The sequence below is a fragment of the Salvelinus sp. IW2-2015 genome, unplaced genomic scaffold (assembly GCF_002910315.2).
Source record: "Salvelinus sp. IW2-2015 unplaced genomic scaffold, ASM291031v2 Un_scaffold211, whole genome shotgun sequence".
Classification (NCBI taxonomy): Eukaryota; Metazoa; Chordata; class Actinopteri; order Salmoniformes; family Salmonidae; genus Salvelinus; species Salvelinus sp. IW2-2015.
In genome coordinates, this window is record NW_019942525.1 from 161,340 (window position 1) to 179,188 (window position 17,849).

The 17,849-nt window shown below is 45.5% G+C and overlaps 1 protein-coding gene across 5 annotated transcripts in view; it reads right to left on the bottom strand.

Annotated features, from left to right (window-relative positions):
* Positions 1-17,849, bottom strand: part of LOC112068181 (TGF-beta-activated kinase 1 and MAP3K7-binding protein 2) — a 77,302-nt gene that overhangs the window by 7,459 nt on the left and 51,994 nt on the right. Inside the window, exons 2-7 of one of the 5 annotated variants that reach the window (XM_070438065.1) lie at positions 10,317-10,512; positions 8,472-10,203; positions 3,208-3,368; positions 2,211-2,304; positions 1,338-1,433; positions 898-999 (exon numbers count right to left, since the gene is read on the bottom strand). In XM_070438065.1, coding sequence (XP_070294166.1) covers positions 898-999; positions 1,338-1,433; positions 2,211-2,304; positions 3,208-3,368; positions 8,472-10,203; positions 10,317-10,418 — 2,287 coding nt within the window. In that variant the 5' untranslated portion in view covers positions 10,419-10,512. Of the gene's footprint in view, positions 1-897; positions 1,000-1,337; positions 1,434-2,210; positions 2,305-3,207; positions 3,369-8,471; positions 10,204-10,316; positions 10,516-17,849 lie in introns of all 5 variants that reach the window. The other 4 variants (XM_024135250.1, XM_024135249.1, XM_024135252.1 and 1 more) reach the window with 4 other exon arrangements.

Sequence of the window (17,849 nt, forward strand, 5' to 3'; positions counted from 1 at the left end):
AGGAAGGAAAGACAGAGCGGAGCAGCAGATAAGACAGACAGAAAAACAGACAGAGAGACAAACAGGACAAGACAGACAGGAAAAACAGACAAGAGATACATGGTACCAACCCAGGAGGGATAGACAGAGGGAACTAAGGACAGGAGAGGCAAGGTACAGACAGACAGAGGACAGACAGACAGAGGCACAGAGACAGCAGCACGGCAGACGCAGACCAGAGGACAGGCAGACAGACAAGGACAGCAGACAGAGACAGGCAGACAGAGACAGGCAGAAACAGCAGAAGAGGGACAGGCAGACAGACAGGACGGGCGACAGGCAGACGGGACAGCAGGGACAGGCAGACAAGCAGGACAGGCAGACAGAGGCAGGACACGGCAGGAAGGGAACAGGACAGACAGACAGAGTGGACAGACAGACGGACAAGCGCAAGCCCAGACAGAAGGACAGGCAGACAGGAGGACAGCAAACAGCGGGACACGGCAGACAGAGGCCGACAGGCAGACAGCAGATAGAGGACACGCAGGACAGCAGACAGAGGGACTGCAGACGACAAGGACAGGCACGGACGAGGACAGCAGCGGACAAGAAGCAGACGAGAGGCGAGGAGCAGACGACGGATGACGACAGACGGACAGGCCAGACAGAGGAACAGAGCAGACACAGCAGGACCAGGCAAACAGCGGACAGAGGGCGAGGAACAGGACAGAACAGAGGACAGGCAGACAGGACAGCAACAGATGAGTGACAGACCAGACGCGACAGGCAGACAGACGGACAGGCAGACAGAGGGACAGGCAGACAGACAGAGGGACAGGCAGACAGAGGGACAGGCAGACAGACAGAGTGACAGACAGACAGACAGACGGAAAGACAGACAGAGCTACAGGTACCAACCCAGAGGGAGAGCAGCAGGGGGAGGAGGGGCAGAGGAGGGTTCCATGGTTAGGGTGGAGGTGACATTAAATGTTCTCCTGTCTTTCCCCAGGCCCTCTGGCTCTGACAGGTCCCAAGCACAGGATGAAGGGAAGGAAGGAAGAGATTCAGGAGAGGAATGGCAGGGAAACAAAGATGACAGATGCAGAGGTGAAAAATACAGCATGTATGAATGAAAACACTAACAGATAATTACATGAAAACAGTTAGGATGAAAGAATACATGATGTAATGAGAATTGACCAGGATAGAAATACCTGTTAGAAACCATCACAAGTACCGATCTAAAGCCCAAATACTAATAGATATTAATTTATAACAACGTTTAACACCAAAAAATGACAGATGGTAGTGGATGCAGAAGAGGGTCTGGTTGTCCATGCAACCTTTTCTAAACTTACCAACAGATAAAGTACCTTTGGGTTTGGGTGGGACAGGACCTAGGAATCCAATGTTGTCATAGAAGTTATGAATGGCACTGGGATTAAAGTGTGGTCCTGCAACAAACGGAAACAAGGGATTGCAATACAGGACAGAGACTGCACCAAAGCCCTACTGAGCTAAATTGAAATAGTGAGCATCAGTATAGCATATGAACATACATACACCAGTCACACATACGACCCAAGTAAAACACTGCAGTCAAACACCTTAAGTTATAGGCCTATATCACAAAAACAAATAAACTTAGAAAACAAACCCATAACACTTTACTCCTAACGTATTTGTCTGTTGGCTTCAGTAAGAGGCAATATTCATTTCTGAGCCACTTTTGTTTCTCCGTGTTTCACCTGTGTGACTGTATTAGCTGGTGTATTAATCCTGTCAACCGTGGAGAGCTGCCAGTGGGCCTATAAATCCCTTGTTACCAACTAGCAACAGGATGCAATTCAGGAAACAACTGGTAGTTAACATTACAATGGCAGCACCTTGACTGCGTGTGCCGAGGGGATGTGACCAGACTAGGCCTGGCAGATGCAGACCTACTACTACTACTACAGCTGTACTGTACACTCCACAGGTCATTTCCCCCTCTCTGCTACGCACTACGTTCCCCATTACAGAATACACAAACACTACTAAACATGAAATGAGTACCAGGCTGAACCTGAACCTTCCTTGCATTACAAAAGACTGCATGTTGAAACACCACAGTACACCATAAACACACTGGACGTACAAGCACATGTATATGCAGACCACACACAGAGAGCTGGTGTTACATTCATCACAACACTGACAAGCACACCCACCAAACCAAATGAGTCTCCTACCTTTTGTTTGAAGGAGATCGATTTCTTTAGTTAAGCAGTCAATGTCGATCTGCAGTATCCTGTTGTTGCATCGCAACTGCTGCATTTCCTCAATCTGATAAGAGAGAATGAATCAGGTTCATATAAACCGCCATTTACAGACAGGCAGGCAGACAGGCAGCACTGTCTGCTGAAGAGACACAGTGGAGGAGTAGAGAGCGTGACAGCCAAGGCACAAGCTGTACAGTACTGACACACAACACAAGCCTAGCCTATATTACGTCAATGGAGGTGCAGGGAGCCAAGTGGGCTAACACCGCAGAAGGAGAGTTCTCTCCAGATCTCTCTGGCCTAGTGAATACACAGAATACACAACTCAAGACCTACTGAGCTGAACTCCAGGCTTTTAACTTGACCTTCCATGTCCCCTTTTTCCTCTCCTGACTAAGACACAGTGATAGCTGACAAAAACCGAAAACTCAAAGCACCACTTGATTTTGCGTTCTGATATATTTCAACAAACTCACAGCTGCACGCTTAATGTAAACATGACGTTGGGTGAAAACATGGAAGTGTGTGTGTGCGTTTTTTCCCTAAAGAATCATGGATTCCTTAGAAACATACAGTAAATACACTATGTGAATTAGGAGTGAGTTATGAAGTCAAATTGCCATGGATCTACTAAGACTGAGCAATATCTCAAACATGCCGTACCCATTTGAAGTAATTTCTTATCAAGTCGGATATCTATGAAGATAATATGCAGTTAAATCTGTAGTAAACAAAAGTGACCAAACTAAACGCATGAATACAGCACAGGAGGATGCTGAGGGGAGGACGGCTCATAATAATGGACGGAACTGAGCAAATGGAATGGCATTAAATACCTGGAAACCATGTGTTTGATACCACTCCACTGATTCCGCTCCAGTCATTACCACAAGCCCGTCCTCACCAATTAAAGTGCCACCAACCTCCTGTGACAGTAGCTGGGAGAGTAGTGTCTGTGGTGACTTACCGAGGGGATTTGGGACTGGGAGTTGGATCGTTCTAGCCGTCTCCTGGTCAGATCGTTCTCCATCTCGTTGACTTCCTCTTTTAGCTTCTCCAGCTTCTTCTTCTTCAGCTCCAGCTCATGCCACAGCCGGTCCATACGGGCCTTCTGGTGAACCAACAGGGCTGCAAGATACATAGTACACATTAACACAAAAAAACTGACATGGGGACAGAGTGATGGATTAGACCAGTGCTCTCCAACCCTGTTCCTTGAAGAGCTACCCTCCTGTAGGTTTTAACTCCAACCCCTGTCTTGAAGAGCTACCCTCTGTAGGTTTTAACTCCAACCTTGTTCCTGGAGAGCTACCCTCCTGTAGGTTTAACTCCAACCCTTGTTCCTGAAGAGCTACCCTCCTGTAGGTTTTAACTCCAACCTTGTTCCTGGAGAGCTACCCTCCTGTAGGTTTTAACTCCAACCCTGTTCCTTGAAGAGCTACCCTCCTTAGGTTTTAACTCCAACCTTGTCCTGGAGAGCTACCCTCCTGTAGTGTTTAACTCCAACCTTGTTCCTGGAGAGGCTACCCTCCTGTAGGTTTTAACTCCAACCCTGTTCCTTGAAGAGCTACCCTCCTGTAGGTTTTAACTCCAACCTTGTTCCTGGAGAGCTACCCTCCTGTAGGTTTTAACTCCAACCCTGTTCCTTGAAGAGCTACCCTCCTGTAGGTTTTAACTCCAACCCTGTTCCTGGAGAGCTACCCTCCTGTAGGTTTTAACTCCAACCCTGTTCCTTTAAGAGCTACCCTCCTGTAGGTTTTAACTCCAACCCTGTTCCTGGAGAGCTACCCTCCTGTAGGTTTTAACTCCAACCCTGTTCCTGGAGAGCCACCCTCCTGTAGGTTTTAACTCCAACCCTGTTCCTGGAGAGCTACCCTCCTGTTAACTTACAAACCCTCCTGGAGAGCTACCCTCCTGTAGGTTTTAACTCCAACCCTGTTCCTGAGAGCTACCCCCTGTAGGTTTTAACTCCAACCCTTTCCTGGAGAGCTACCCTCCTGTAGGTTTAACTAACCCGTGTTCCTGAGAGACGCCACCCTCCTGTAGGTTTTAACTCCAACCCTGTTCCTGGAGAGCTACCCTCCTGTAGGTTTTAACTCCAACCCTGTTCCTGGAGAGCTACCCTCCTGTAGGTTTTTGGTATTTTATTAAGTTGTGAAAGCCACAGCTACTCTTCCTGGGCTCCACACAGAACATTAAACATCATACACAAGATGAATAGACAAGAACAGCTCAAGGACAGAACTACATACATTTAAAAATGGCACACATAGCCTACATATCAATATATACACACAAAAGATGCCGTTGTGCCGTGAGGTGTTGTTTTGTCTGTTTTTTTAAACCAGGTTTGCTGTTTATTTGAGCAATATGAGGTGGAAGGGAGTTCCATGCAATAATGGCTATTTATAATACTGTACACTTTCTAGAATTCTGGATTTTTGAGACTATGAAAAGACCCGGGTGGCATGTCTGGTGGGATAAGTGTGTGGGTGTCAGAGCTGTGTGTAAGTTGACTATGCAAACAACTTGGAATTTTCAACACATTAATGTTTCTTATGAAAAGAAGTGATGCAGTCAGAATCTCCTTAACTCTTAGCCAAGAAAGACTGGCATGCATAGTATTTACAGTGACTTCGGAAAGTATTCAGACCCCTTGACTTTTTCCACATTTTGTTACGTTACAGCCTTATTCTAAAATATTCAGACCCTTTGCTATGAGACTCGAAATTTAGCTCAGGTGCATCCTGTTTCCATTTCTAATTGCTGAGATGTTTCTACAACTTGATTGGAGTCCACCTGTCGTAACTTCAATTGATTGGACATGATTTGGAAAGGCACACACCTGTCTATATAAGATCCCACAGTTGACAGTGCATGTCAGAGCAAAAACCAAGCCATGAGGTCGAAGAATTGTCTGTAGAGCTCCAAGACAGGATTGTCGAGGCACAGATCTGGGGAAGGGTACCAAAACATTTCTGCAGCATTGAAAGTCCCCAAGAACACAGTGGCCTCCATCATTCTTAAATGGAAGATTCTTTATAGAGGCCAAACTGAGCAATCGGGGGAGAAGGGCCTCGGTCAGGGAGGTGACCAAGAACCTGATTGTCACTCTATTAGAGCGCTAGACTTTCTCTGTGGAGATGGGAGAACCTTCCAGAAGGACAACAATCTCTGCAGCACTCCACCAATCAGGCCTTTATGTTAGAGTGGCCAGATTGATGCCACTCCTCAGTAAAAGGAACATGACAGCCCGCTTGGAGTTTTCCAAAAGGCACCTAAAGACTCTCAGACCATGAGAAACAAGGTTCTCTGGTCTGATGAAACCAAGATTGAAGTGTCACATCTGGAGGAAACCTGGCACCATCCCTACGGTGAAGCATGGTGGTGGCTGCACCATGCTGTGGGGATGTTTGTCAGTGGCAGGGACTGGGAGACTAGTCAGGATAGAAGGGAAAGATGAACGGAGCAAAGTACAAAGAGATCCTTGATAAAAAAACTTCTCCAGAGCGCTCAGGACCTCAGACTGGGGTGAAGGTTCACCTTCCAACAGGACAATGACCCTAAGCACACAGCCAAGACAATGCAAGAGTGGCTTAGGTACAAGTCTTTGAATGTCTTTGAGTGGCCCAGCCAGAGCCCGTACTTGAACCCGATCGAACATCTCTGGAGAGACATGGAAATGGCTGTGCAGCAACACACCCAATACAACCTGACAATGCTTGAGAGGATGTGCAGAGAAGAATGGAACAAACTCCCCAAATACAGGTGTGCCAAGCTTGTAGCGTCATACCCAAGAAGACTCAAGGCTGTAATCGCTGCCAAAGTTGCTTCAAAAAAATATGGAGTAAAGGGTCTGAATACTTATGTAAATGTGATATTTCAGATATATATTTCTTTATACATTTTCTAAAATGTCTAAAAAACAGTTTTTGCTTTGTCATTATGGGGTATTGTGTGTTGTTTGATGAGGAAAAAACAAACAATTTAATACATTTTAGAATAAGGCTGTAACATAACACAATTTGGAAAAAGTCAAGGGGTCTGAATACTTTCCAAATCCACTAATTACAATGAAGAGCAAGATGTGCCGCTCTGTTCTGGGCAAGCTGCAGCTTAACTAGGTCTTTCTTAGCACTTGACCACATGGCTGGACAATAATCAAGATAAGACAAAACTAGAGAAGGACTAGCTTCGTGGAGTGTTGTGTAAACAAGCTGAACATCTCTTTATTACGGACAGACCTCTCCCTATCTTTACAACCATTGAATCCATATGTTTTGACCATGACAGTTTACAATCTAAGGTAACACCAAGTAATTTAGTCTCCTCAACTTGTTCAACAGCCACACCATTCATTACCAGATGTAGCTGAGGTCTACAGCTTAGGGAATGATTTGTACCAAATACAATGCTCTTAGTTTTAGAGATGTTCAGGACCAGTTTATTACTGGCCACCCATTCCAAAACGGACTACAACTCCTTAAGAGTTTCAGTAATTCAATAAGCTGTGGTTGCTGACACGTACAGTCATTGGTAAATTTAGAAAAAAGTAGAGGGCCTAGAAAACTACCCTGCGGTACACCACACCCTATTTGTTTAACATTAGAGAAGCTTACATTAAAGAAAACCCTCTGAGTTCTATTAGATAGATAGCTCTGAATCCACGATATGGCAGAGGTTGAAAAGCCATAAAACATATGTTTTCTCAACAACAGGTTACGGTCAATAGTATCAAAGGCTGAACTGAAATCTAACAATATAGCTCCCACAATCTTCTTATTATCAATTTCTTTCAACCAATCATCAGTCATTTGTGTCAGTGCAGTACATGTTGAGTTTTCACGTCAACCCCAGTTGTAACTAACATAATTCAGCTAATTAACCAGCTAATTAATATAATTAGGTGTGCTAGATTAGGGTTGGAGTGAAAACCTACAGGACGGTAGCTCTACAGGAACAGGGCTGGAGAGCCCTGGCTTAAACAATCTCTGAGAGCTGAAGGGCCAGGTTGACAACCAAATTTACAGTACAGGCTTACCGCTATAGCTAAATGCATTTCCCCTTTCGGAAATATCCGGTATGTGCAGTGGGCTGAGTAAGAATCATACAGTTGCATAATTGTTCTTCATTTCATGGCCTACTTCAGAAAGGGCTTTTGGGGGAGTCAACATTGATCGTGGGAAAACATTGCTTATAACGCTTCATAAGAAGTGTTATATTGTCTTATTACGCATTCATAAAATGCTATATGCTATGCGGAAATGAGCTGTCCCTGCTTTTCTAATTGTAACATACAGTGACAGTCTAGGCCTACATGTCATAAACCTTTCACCTCAAGAACTCCTACCCCCCCATGCACAGAAATAACAAAGTAAACAACAAAAACAATACCAGGCCAAGCCAAACTGGGAATGTCATGTGAGCCAGAGAGGAATGTATGGAGAGGGCTGCCTGCAGTGAAAGATAAGGGGCAGAAGACCCAGGCTCAGGGCCGTGAAGAGAGAAGAGAAGCCCCACAGTAGTCACAGCAGCATGAGTGAGCGCCTAGCAAGAGCCACAGGCACTGACTCACACGTAATCCAGTCAAAAGTCCAAAAAAGGAAACACTGCGCTCCAACACATTTGACTCACACTGCCGCAGTCAAAGGGCTGTCAGCGTAAATCCAGCATTATTGCAGCCGACTCATGCTGCAATCACACCCCTCTCCATGCGAGTCACCTTTAAGAATGTATCTATCTACTCCCTCAAATCAGGCTTAGATCAAGCAGGGTTTGAAGACCGATAGCTATTTAATGAGACCAGCGTCTACACAATTTGGCTTTAAAAATGCATTAGTGTCATCATATGGAAATCCAAGTTAAATCCAAGTTAAACGATAAGCAATAGTCAAATTACTTTCTTGGCAGAATGCAGTGGAAAAAGCATTTACTACTGGTGGACAAAAGTGTATACTATTCCTTATTGTTATGAAGGCAAGTTACTCTCTTAAAAACTCCTGAAGCCTCTTTCAACCATTATACTTTGTAAGTGGATGTTATATCTCTTTGGCCACTTGACTTTTGTTGCACAACTTGATCTTCATGTGACTGAGGGATACTGTTGTTCAGCCTAAGAATTGCACAACGAACTGTATCCTGGTGTGTTTATATAATTCCATAGACTGTGAATGTGGACAATGCAAAGCAACTAACAGATGAAAGAGTTTAATAACCCTAATCTGGTCTCACCTTGTGTGTATGCTGCGTCATCTGAGCCCATGCTGAGTCTGCGTGGCTCGCTGGGCCTCTCCCTGTGTACAGACAGCGGGTCTGAGAGATGATGTGGGTCTGGCTCCACAAAATGGTGGTCCGAGGGGAGGCTGAGGAGGTTGGTAGCCTCAAAGGTGGGGGACACGACGCCGGGGGACACCGCTGGGGGCTTGTTGGGGGACACGGTGATTTTGAAAGTGTACTTGGTGTTGGGCTGGGTGACCACCACTCGTGGCGAGGTGGCCGTGCCTGCCCCTCCCATAGACGCGCGGGACTTGGGTGGGTGGTGGTGGATGTAGGCGGGGCCCATGCTCACCTGGCCCCCCATATTGCGGGGCCCCTGGGACCCGTGCGGAGGTGGTTGAGCAGAGATGTAGACGGTTGGAGGGTTTCTGCCCCCACCGTCATCGTTATTAGCAGTAATGTAAAACTTGGGCTGGGAGCGAGAGCCGGATGAGGCCATGTTGGCCTCGTCAGAGGGGGTGGTAGCAGCAACAGTGGGCGGGCTGGCAGAGATGTAAACAGTGGGCTGGCTGCGGCTCAGACCTGGGCCTCCGATGGACAGGGGGGTGGTGGTTGGGCCAGGGGCTGCCGCGACAGAGGAGGAGGATGAGGGGCAGGAGGAGGAGGTGGAGGAGTTGGATCGGGGGCCACTGCTGGTGCGCAGCACGGCCGTGGTCGTGGTGGAGTTGCTCCTCTGAGGAGATTCAAGTTTGATCTCTATCTGGTTCTTGCGCGGTCCGGTGGAGATGTTCTGGATGTTGTACTGGCTRAAGGAGGACATGCCAGAGGGCATGMCMGAGGASGAGGCACCRGARGAGGAGSCCTGACCTCCAGAGRGGGCCTGGAGGATAGAGGAGGGGGCCTGTGGGTTGGTRGGGGAGCTGATGGGCATGTAGACATGGGAGGTCTGGTGGCCCTGTGACTGGTGCTGTGAGGTATGTGAGGAGCCGTGCTGGTGCTGCTGGGAGGAAGGGCCTGTCCAGGAGCCAGGCAGTGAGGTGGGATGGGAGATCTGGTAGATCTGCTGCTGGGGTTGGGAGGTGGGGCTATACTGGGCCCTGCCTGCCTGCTGCTGAAGCTGCTGCTGGCTTTGCCGGGTTGTACCGCTGGGTTGGGTCACGTACGGCCTTATGTAGATAGAGTTACCCTGTGGACTGCTCAAGCCGGACTGTGTATGGGGCCCGCCGTGTATGTGCAAAGAGGTGGGGGTGTTGCGACCCGTCTGGATGTTGGGGGCCAGGGTGACGGTGATGGGGTTGAAGCGGGGCATCTGCTGGCCATGTTGGCCCATGGATTGTCCTTTCCCCCCCAGCTGGTAGAGTCCCAGGTGCTGGGGCGGCTGGGTCTTGCGCGTGGGCTCCATCACGCCAAACACATTGAGGCTGGCGGGCACCTGCACCGGGGCTGACTGGGGCTCCTGCTGGAAGAAGTCACTATTCGGGGGCTGTCCTGTCTGTAGGGGCCCGTCGCTCAGGCTAAGACTGTGGGACAATGTCCTGCTGCCGTTCATCCTCAGGCCGTCCCTTCCCGGGGTCGCATGCACATTCTGAGACTGAGACTGCAGGCCCAGGTTCAGCTGGGTCATGGGATTCCGGAACCTGATGAAGCTGGGGTCGTCAGTGTAGTTGAGTTTGCCTCCTTTGCTGTACAAGTAGCCTGGGCTTACTTGAGACAGGTACTCACAACAGGCGTCCAAATTGTTGTTATTCTGAGGAAAAGAGAAGGTTCAAATCAGTCATTTGTGATGAGAACTGGTGTTACAATATATATATATATATATTTGTAACAAATGGATTGAAAATGAGGAGACACCAGACTCACCTGCAGAACACACTGGGAAACAACACCCTCTGGAACTTCAGGGAACTTCTGGCGCAGGTCGTGCAAAACCTCAATGTCAATCTGGTGGCTTCCCTGGGCCATTCGTGTACTGCCAGGTCAGGACTGCTCTGCTCGCTCCGTTCAGCACACTGAGGACGCCTCAGTGGTGGCAGCACCTCAGCCACAGCTTGAGCATCTTCTGGAAAACAAACACAGAGTTGCTTAGACTAGCACCCAGAGTTGTAACCGAACACGCACGCACACTGTTTCATACTCATACTCTCTTGTTCTAAACACAGTAAAGAGACAGTGTGTACTGTATGTGTACCAGTCTGTGTTTTTAAAGGATGTTAATAACAAGGTAGGCCTATGCGTGTTGCAGTGACAGGAAAGCAGGGAGCACATACGGGAAAGAGGAAGTGGGGATACCTAGTCAGTTGTACAACTGAATGCCTTCAATTGAAATGTGTCTTCCGCATTTAACCCAACCCCTCTGAATCAGAGAGGTGCGGGGGGCTGCCTTAACCGACATCCACGTCTTCGGCGCCCGGGGACATAGCAGCCTATTCAAACTTCATACTAGTGATAAACACCCGTCAGACATTTTGAAGTCGCCTATTTCATTATGGTGGTGAGCTTTCAAAACAATATTTCAGAAACCCTTGTAATATATGAAAGGCATTCATTTCACAGCCCTTCTCCTCCCCAAAAGCCTCTTAATAAAAAAGTAGGAAACCACCTTGGACTATTGAGGAAGCAAAGCTTTTCAAACTGATCTTAACGTCAACATTCTCTTATTAAGGACAGAGAAGACCCAAACAGTAGTTCCCAGTATTGCAGCAATCTGCACATAATCATCAGTTAAGCCTCAAAGTCAATGCCAGCACTACAGTGGAGCTTTGAGGCAAGCAGAAACACTGCCTTACTTCTGATAGACCAGCACGGAGAAGCAAGGCCACAAAGTGTGATGCTGACCTTCAAGAGCACGGAATTGCTGATCAAGCTCTGTAACAATTTTGGCCTAAATTGAACTTCACGAGTTAAAAGTACATACTTGACCTAAATCGGACTTTGCAATGAGTGAGGATAAGTATTCAAGTGAAAGAGAGAATCAAAGAGAAGATACTCCGCTATGACGAACCATCAAACAGGCAAAGCGTCAATACAGGACTAAGATTGAATCGTACTACACCGGCTCCGACGCTCGTCGGATGTGGCAGGGCTTTTACGGACTACAAAGGGAAGCACAGCCGTGTGCTGCCCAGTGACACAAGCCTACCAGAAGAGGTAAATTACTACTATGCTCGCTTCGAGGCAAGCAAAATTGAAGCATGCATGAGAGCACCAGCTGTTCCGGGCGACTGTGTGATCACCGATGTAAGACCTTTTAAGGTCAACATTCACAAAGCCACAGGGCCAGACGGATTACCAGGACGTGTACTCCGAGTATGCGCTGACCAACTGGCAAATGTCTTCACTGACATTTTCAACCTATCCCTGACCAAGTCTGTAATACCAACATGTTTCAAGCAGACCACCATAGTGTTGCTCTTTAATTATTCATTATTTTCCTATTTTATTTATTAACTATTTTTATTATTTTTTACTTCAGTTTGTTTTAGTAAATACTTTCTCAAAACTTATTTTTCTTAAAACTGCATTGTTGGTTAAGGGCTTTTAAGTAAGCCTTTCACTGTAAGGTCTACACACCTGTTGTATTCGGTGCATGTATTTGATTTGACATGTTCACAGTGTTTAAGTCGCTCACTGAGCCCAACTCCACGAGGTAGTAGAGGCCGCCATCACAGCCGAAACAGAGACGGCGGAGGTTCATCTCTCATGGCAGAACATAAGTTATTTCAACGAGAAACAACCCCATCACCTGGCAAAATGCAAACCTCTATCGATGGCTTGAAGGCTACTCTAGAGCAAAATAATCAACTGTTGAAAAGAAAAATTAGGAACATAACGAAAAGCTAATACAACAAGACCAGGCTATTAACTACCTGATGGGCCCAGGAGAGGAATTGCAAAAGAAGGGAGACTTTTCACGTCGTAATAATATTCACATTTTTGGGGTCGAAACCAATGCAGAGAGGGGGCAGAAAATGTCTACATTTGTGGACAAGATGCCGAGGGAGGTCTTGGAAATCGATGCTTCAACACCTTTGGTCATAGAAAGGGCCCACAAAACGGCACCTGCAGCCCAGAGCAGGCCCGGAGTGAAGGACACACAGAGGCTCAGCGCTATCATCGTGCTCCTTCTCAACTTCTCAACGAAACAGGAGATAATTCAGCTGTCGAGAACCAGGTGAAAACTATTCTACAAGGACAAGCGCATATCTATCTTCAATGACTATTCTGCAGAGCTGTTAGGGAAGAGAAAAGATTGATGGGATCAAGAGAGAATTAGCAGCCAAAACATCATATACTCTCTGATGTTCCCTGCGAAGCTGCGCATCGCCCATGAGAGCAAGACCCACATCCTTGAATCTGTACCTGATGCCGAGTCCTTCCTGCGCTCCATTGGGATTACACCACCTTCCAGACCCGAGGACTGGGTACGAAAAAATATGCTGACTATGTGGCAAATTGTTGGGCCCGGAAGGAGTAAGAAACAGGACACAAGACCGAAGAAATAGTCTAAATCTACTGCGGAACATTGTCCAGTCCACATCGATTACTGAAGCGACCCCTTCTTCTTAAGGACTTGAAACTACCTGGATTTATGCTCATAATTGGGACCTTATTGCTGGACTAATTCATCAATCTTTGACCTACAGTTTGTCAGGATGATAAGGTAATGATTTAATCTTGAACAAACAGAAAAACTGCTTTCCTCATTCCCACTTTCTCTTTTAGTAGGCTACAGAGTAAACATGATTCATTTTTAACATTGTTTTATGGCAATTACATACATACTACCCAAGTTTAGGTTATTGAAAATATTTGCCTAAAAGGCTATGGGGCTATATTTCATAGTTTATAACGGAGTGCAGGGAATGCCTCATCCATGCGGGTTTGTTTATGGGCTCTTCCCCCTTTTTATTTCCTATTTATTTTTGCGTTCAGGCTTCTCTTTAAACGATAGGTTGCTGAAGTGAAATGATCAAGTGATAAATATTATGTCAGATATACTATTGGCCAAAATGTCACTTAGTTTCCACAATTGTCCTGCTACTGGTCTTGTGAGGTACCCCCCTTGTTTAAAGAACACCACACCACCAAGATCTGCCAACCAGGAATGTGGCAGTCTTATGTGTTCTACTTTTAATTTCACTGTTCGGGCTCCCTTCGTTCTAGTGGAGACACTTATTTTTGTGTTGATGTTCTTGTTGTTTCTGTGTGTGTTTTGTATTGACATGAAAAACAAAGGAGCATTTCTGTCTGCAGTTATGGTACAAGGGAAAGGCCAATTCAAATCAAGGTCTGTAGTGTTTTATATTGACACTTTATACTGACAATGAAACCACTTAACGTTTTGATTTATTCAACGGAAAAAATATTGAAACAGCTAAAACAAATGGATTGTGACGTTGCCCTCCTCCAGGAGACCCACTTATCAGACGAGGAGCACAAAAAGCTGAAATGGGAATGGGTAGGTCAGACTCCTCTCACTCCTCAAAATAAATGGTGTTTGTATACTGCTTAATAAGAGGTTGTCTTTTACATTGAAAAATAAGGTAACTGATTCAGAGGGTAGGTTTGTTATTATTTAATGACTATTATTTAGCATACATTTTACTTTAGCTCATTTGTATGCACCAAATGATGATTCCACACAATTTATTAATATATGTTTCTTAGTGATTGCTAAGCATTCAAATACACATTGTGTAGTTGGAGGTGACTTTAATTGCACATTATCTCCACATTTGGACAAGTCACGACCAGGTGGTCCCATATTAAAAATGTCTAGAGCAGTTCAATTTCCCTTTGAAGAACAGGGGTTTATTGATATTTGGAGGAAGTTAAACCCAACAATAAAAGATTATACACTACCGTTCAAAAGTTTGGGGTCACCTAGAAATGTCCTTGTTTTTTACATTTACATTTACATTTAAGTCATTTAGCAGACGCTCTTATCCAGAGCGACTTACAAATTGGTGCATTCACCTTATGATCTCCAGTGGAACAACCACTTTACAATAGTGCATCTAACTCTTCTAAGGGGGGGGGTTAGAAGGATTACTTTATCCTATCCTAGGTATTCCTTAAAGAGGTTTCAGGTGTCTCCGGAAGGTGGTGATTGACTCCGCTGACCTGGCGTCGTGAGGGAGTTTGTTCCACCATTGGGGTGCCAGAGCAGCGAACAGTTTTGACTGGGCTGAGCGGGAACTGTACTTCCTCAGAGGTAGGGAGGCGAGCAGGCCAGAGGTGGATGAACGCAGTGCCCTTGTTTGGGTGTAGGGCCTGATCAGAGCCTGAAGGTACGGAGGTGCCGTTCCCCTCACAGCTCCGTAGGCAAGCACCTCACAGCTCCGTAGGCAAGCACCTTTTCTTTTTGAAAGAAAAGCAATTTTTTGTCCATTAAAATAACATCAAATTGATCAGAAATACAGTGTAGACATTGTTAATGTTGTAAATGACTATTGTAGCTGGAAACTGAAGATTTTGGGGGAAATGTCTACATAGGCGTACAGAGGCCCATTATCAGCAACCATCACTCCTGTGTTCCAATGGCATGTTGTGTTAGCTAATCCAAGTTTATCATTTTAAAAGGCTAATTGATAATTAGAAAACCCTTTTGCAATTATGTTAGCACATCTGAAAACTGTGTGAGATTTTCACGAGACTAGCACGGTGTAGCATGGCGAATGTCTTTCGCGCATGCCCCCACGCTCTTGACCTATTTCTAACCTCACTCTTTCAAAACTTCCTCTAGTGGGAGACTCAGAATATGCCAGTGAAAACATTGTGACAGTAGCGCACCCGTTCTCCATTCTGCTTCTAAACCTGCGCTGTAGGCCCGGAAAAGCCTGCAGAGATGAATCCAATGTGGGTAGTGCTAAGTAGGAACATCCTGGATTCTCTCAATTACAGGTCCCTTAATGGTAATCCAATCCATCAGATTAGACGTCGGGCCAAATGAAATCCAGAAGCGTCTTTAAGAATATTAAACTCAAAGTATGCTTCTCTGATAAGGGGCGTAAGACAGTGCAGATTCTAGGCATTTTGTGCCAAGGAGATGACATAGCAAGTAGCAATGCTGTCTTATCTAAGCTGTGAGCATGTGTAAATGTCATAACTGAGGAGATGTAAATCTGGATGATAAACCATCCCACCAGAGCTGTTGATAACAGGGGGAGGGGCTACTGGGCTACTGTCAGAAGAGGGAGCCCGCAGCAACAGGGCTCTAGTCCTAACAGGAACAGCCTGAGACTGCCTCAAACAAGACCGGCTGGGATACCGTCTGAAAACTGGCGTTATATTCAATTGGATGGTACAATGAAACTAGCTTGATTGTGACACACTACTGAAAATGTGCACTCACATGAGAAAAACATTTAAATAATGTTTCAAAGTGAGACACTTTAAATCAAACATCATAATAACAGAGGCTGGTACATAATGTTCTTTCATCCCAGGCACTCAAACCGTCAGTCAATGACTTCTTTTGTCCTTTGCAATACAAGGAAATGGAATGTTTTGCAATCATACCACCAGACTGAAGAATACATTTCAGTGCGTCAAAAGAAAGGAGCACACGCTAGTGCTGAGTGATTAGTGCTTTTTGGGTTCGGTTGTTTGTTTGATTTTTTAATTTTTTATCCCGGTTTTCCTTTTCAAACATGAAATACATTATGAAATAATGACATAAAAATGATTTTAGAGCTTCTCTCAGCCATCACATGCCTTCTTCCTGACAATGACAGTGGGTTGAATACTGTAACAATACAGAATAATATGAATAACAGTTCATAAAGGTAGTGAATGCCCATTATCGCTTATCTCTTATTAACCATAATGTATTCACATAACTTGACTTTAAGAAAATATTTCTGTTGTATATATAAATTACTTTTTATTTGATACATTTTTTATTTTTCATTCCCTCATACTACCAACTGGGGTTATTTTGACCTCAGAGACATATTTTTTATTATAGCCCAAAGGTGGTTTATAAAAATCCTCACATTTTTCATGACTTTGTGAATCAACTTGTTCTTAATAAATCTAAATCACTGTTTAGTGTATCTGTATCAATATGGGGGTCCTTTTGACCCTAGCCAAAAACACCTAAATCCACCTATAGTCATTTGATAGATTGGATCTTTATTTGAATCTAGGTTTCTCTGTAGACTTAATAACAAGTTATCCATACCACCAGAGGGTGGAGGGGGACCTGTTATCCATACCACCAGAGGGTGGAGGGGGACCTGTTATCCATACCACCAGAGGGTGGAGGGGACCTTTATCCATACACCAGAGGGTGGGAGGGGGACGTTTATCCATACCACCACGAGAGGTGGAGGGGGACTGTTATCCATACCACCAGAGGTGGGAGGGGACCTGTTTATCCAATACCACCAGAGGGTGGAGGGGGACCTGTTATCCATAACCACCAGAGGGTGGAGGGGGCCTGTTAATTCCATACCACCAGAGGTGGAGGGGGACCTGTTATCCATACCACCAGAGGGTGGAGGGGGCTGTTATCATACCACAGAGGGTGGAGAGGCGACCTGTTATCCATACCACCAGAGGGTGGAGGGGGACCTGTTTCACCATACCACCAAGAGGTGGAGGGGGCACTGTTATCCATACCACAGAGGTGGGGGGGACCTGTTATCCATACCACCAGAGGGTGAGAGGGACCTGTTATCACTACCACCAGAGGGTGGAGGGGCGACCTGTTATCCATAAACCAGAGGGTGGAGGGGGGACCTGTTTATCCATACCACCAGAGGGTGGAGGGGGACCTGTTATTCATACCACCAGAGGGTGGAGGGGGACCTGTTATCCATACCACCAGAGGGTGGAGGGGGACCTGTTATCCATACCACCAGAGGGTGGAGGGGAAGCTGTATCAGTGATCTTAACCTGATAGACAGATCATCTGCAAAGAAATAGCTCCCCATGTTCTCACCTAAGATTTTACTTTCTAAACCACTATCGTACGACTGTGTACAAAACCAAAATGACCTTCTTTTTGTGCAAATAAAAATCTGGTAATGGTATACAAAGTCTGCCAACGGTATAAATACTCAATATAACGGCAATACAGAACTCTGTAATACTCTGAATCTACATAGAGAGTGGTATTGGTGTGTATTCTATGAAAAATATTTATTCTAGGGTAATCCTAAAAAAAAAACGATTTATTTGAATCCAGGTTTCTCTGGAGACATAATAGCAGGTTGTACATATCATCAGAGGCTGGAGGGGGACCTGTATCAGTGATTTGGACTAGATAGACAGATCACCTGCAGAGATGGAGCATCTTATGTTCTCGCCTATGGTTATAACTGGTAGTAACTAGGTATGACCATGCACAAAATCACAAAAGTCTGTTAGTGGTATGAATACTTGGTA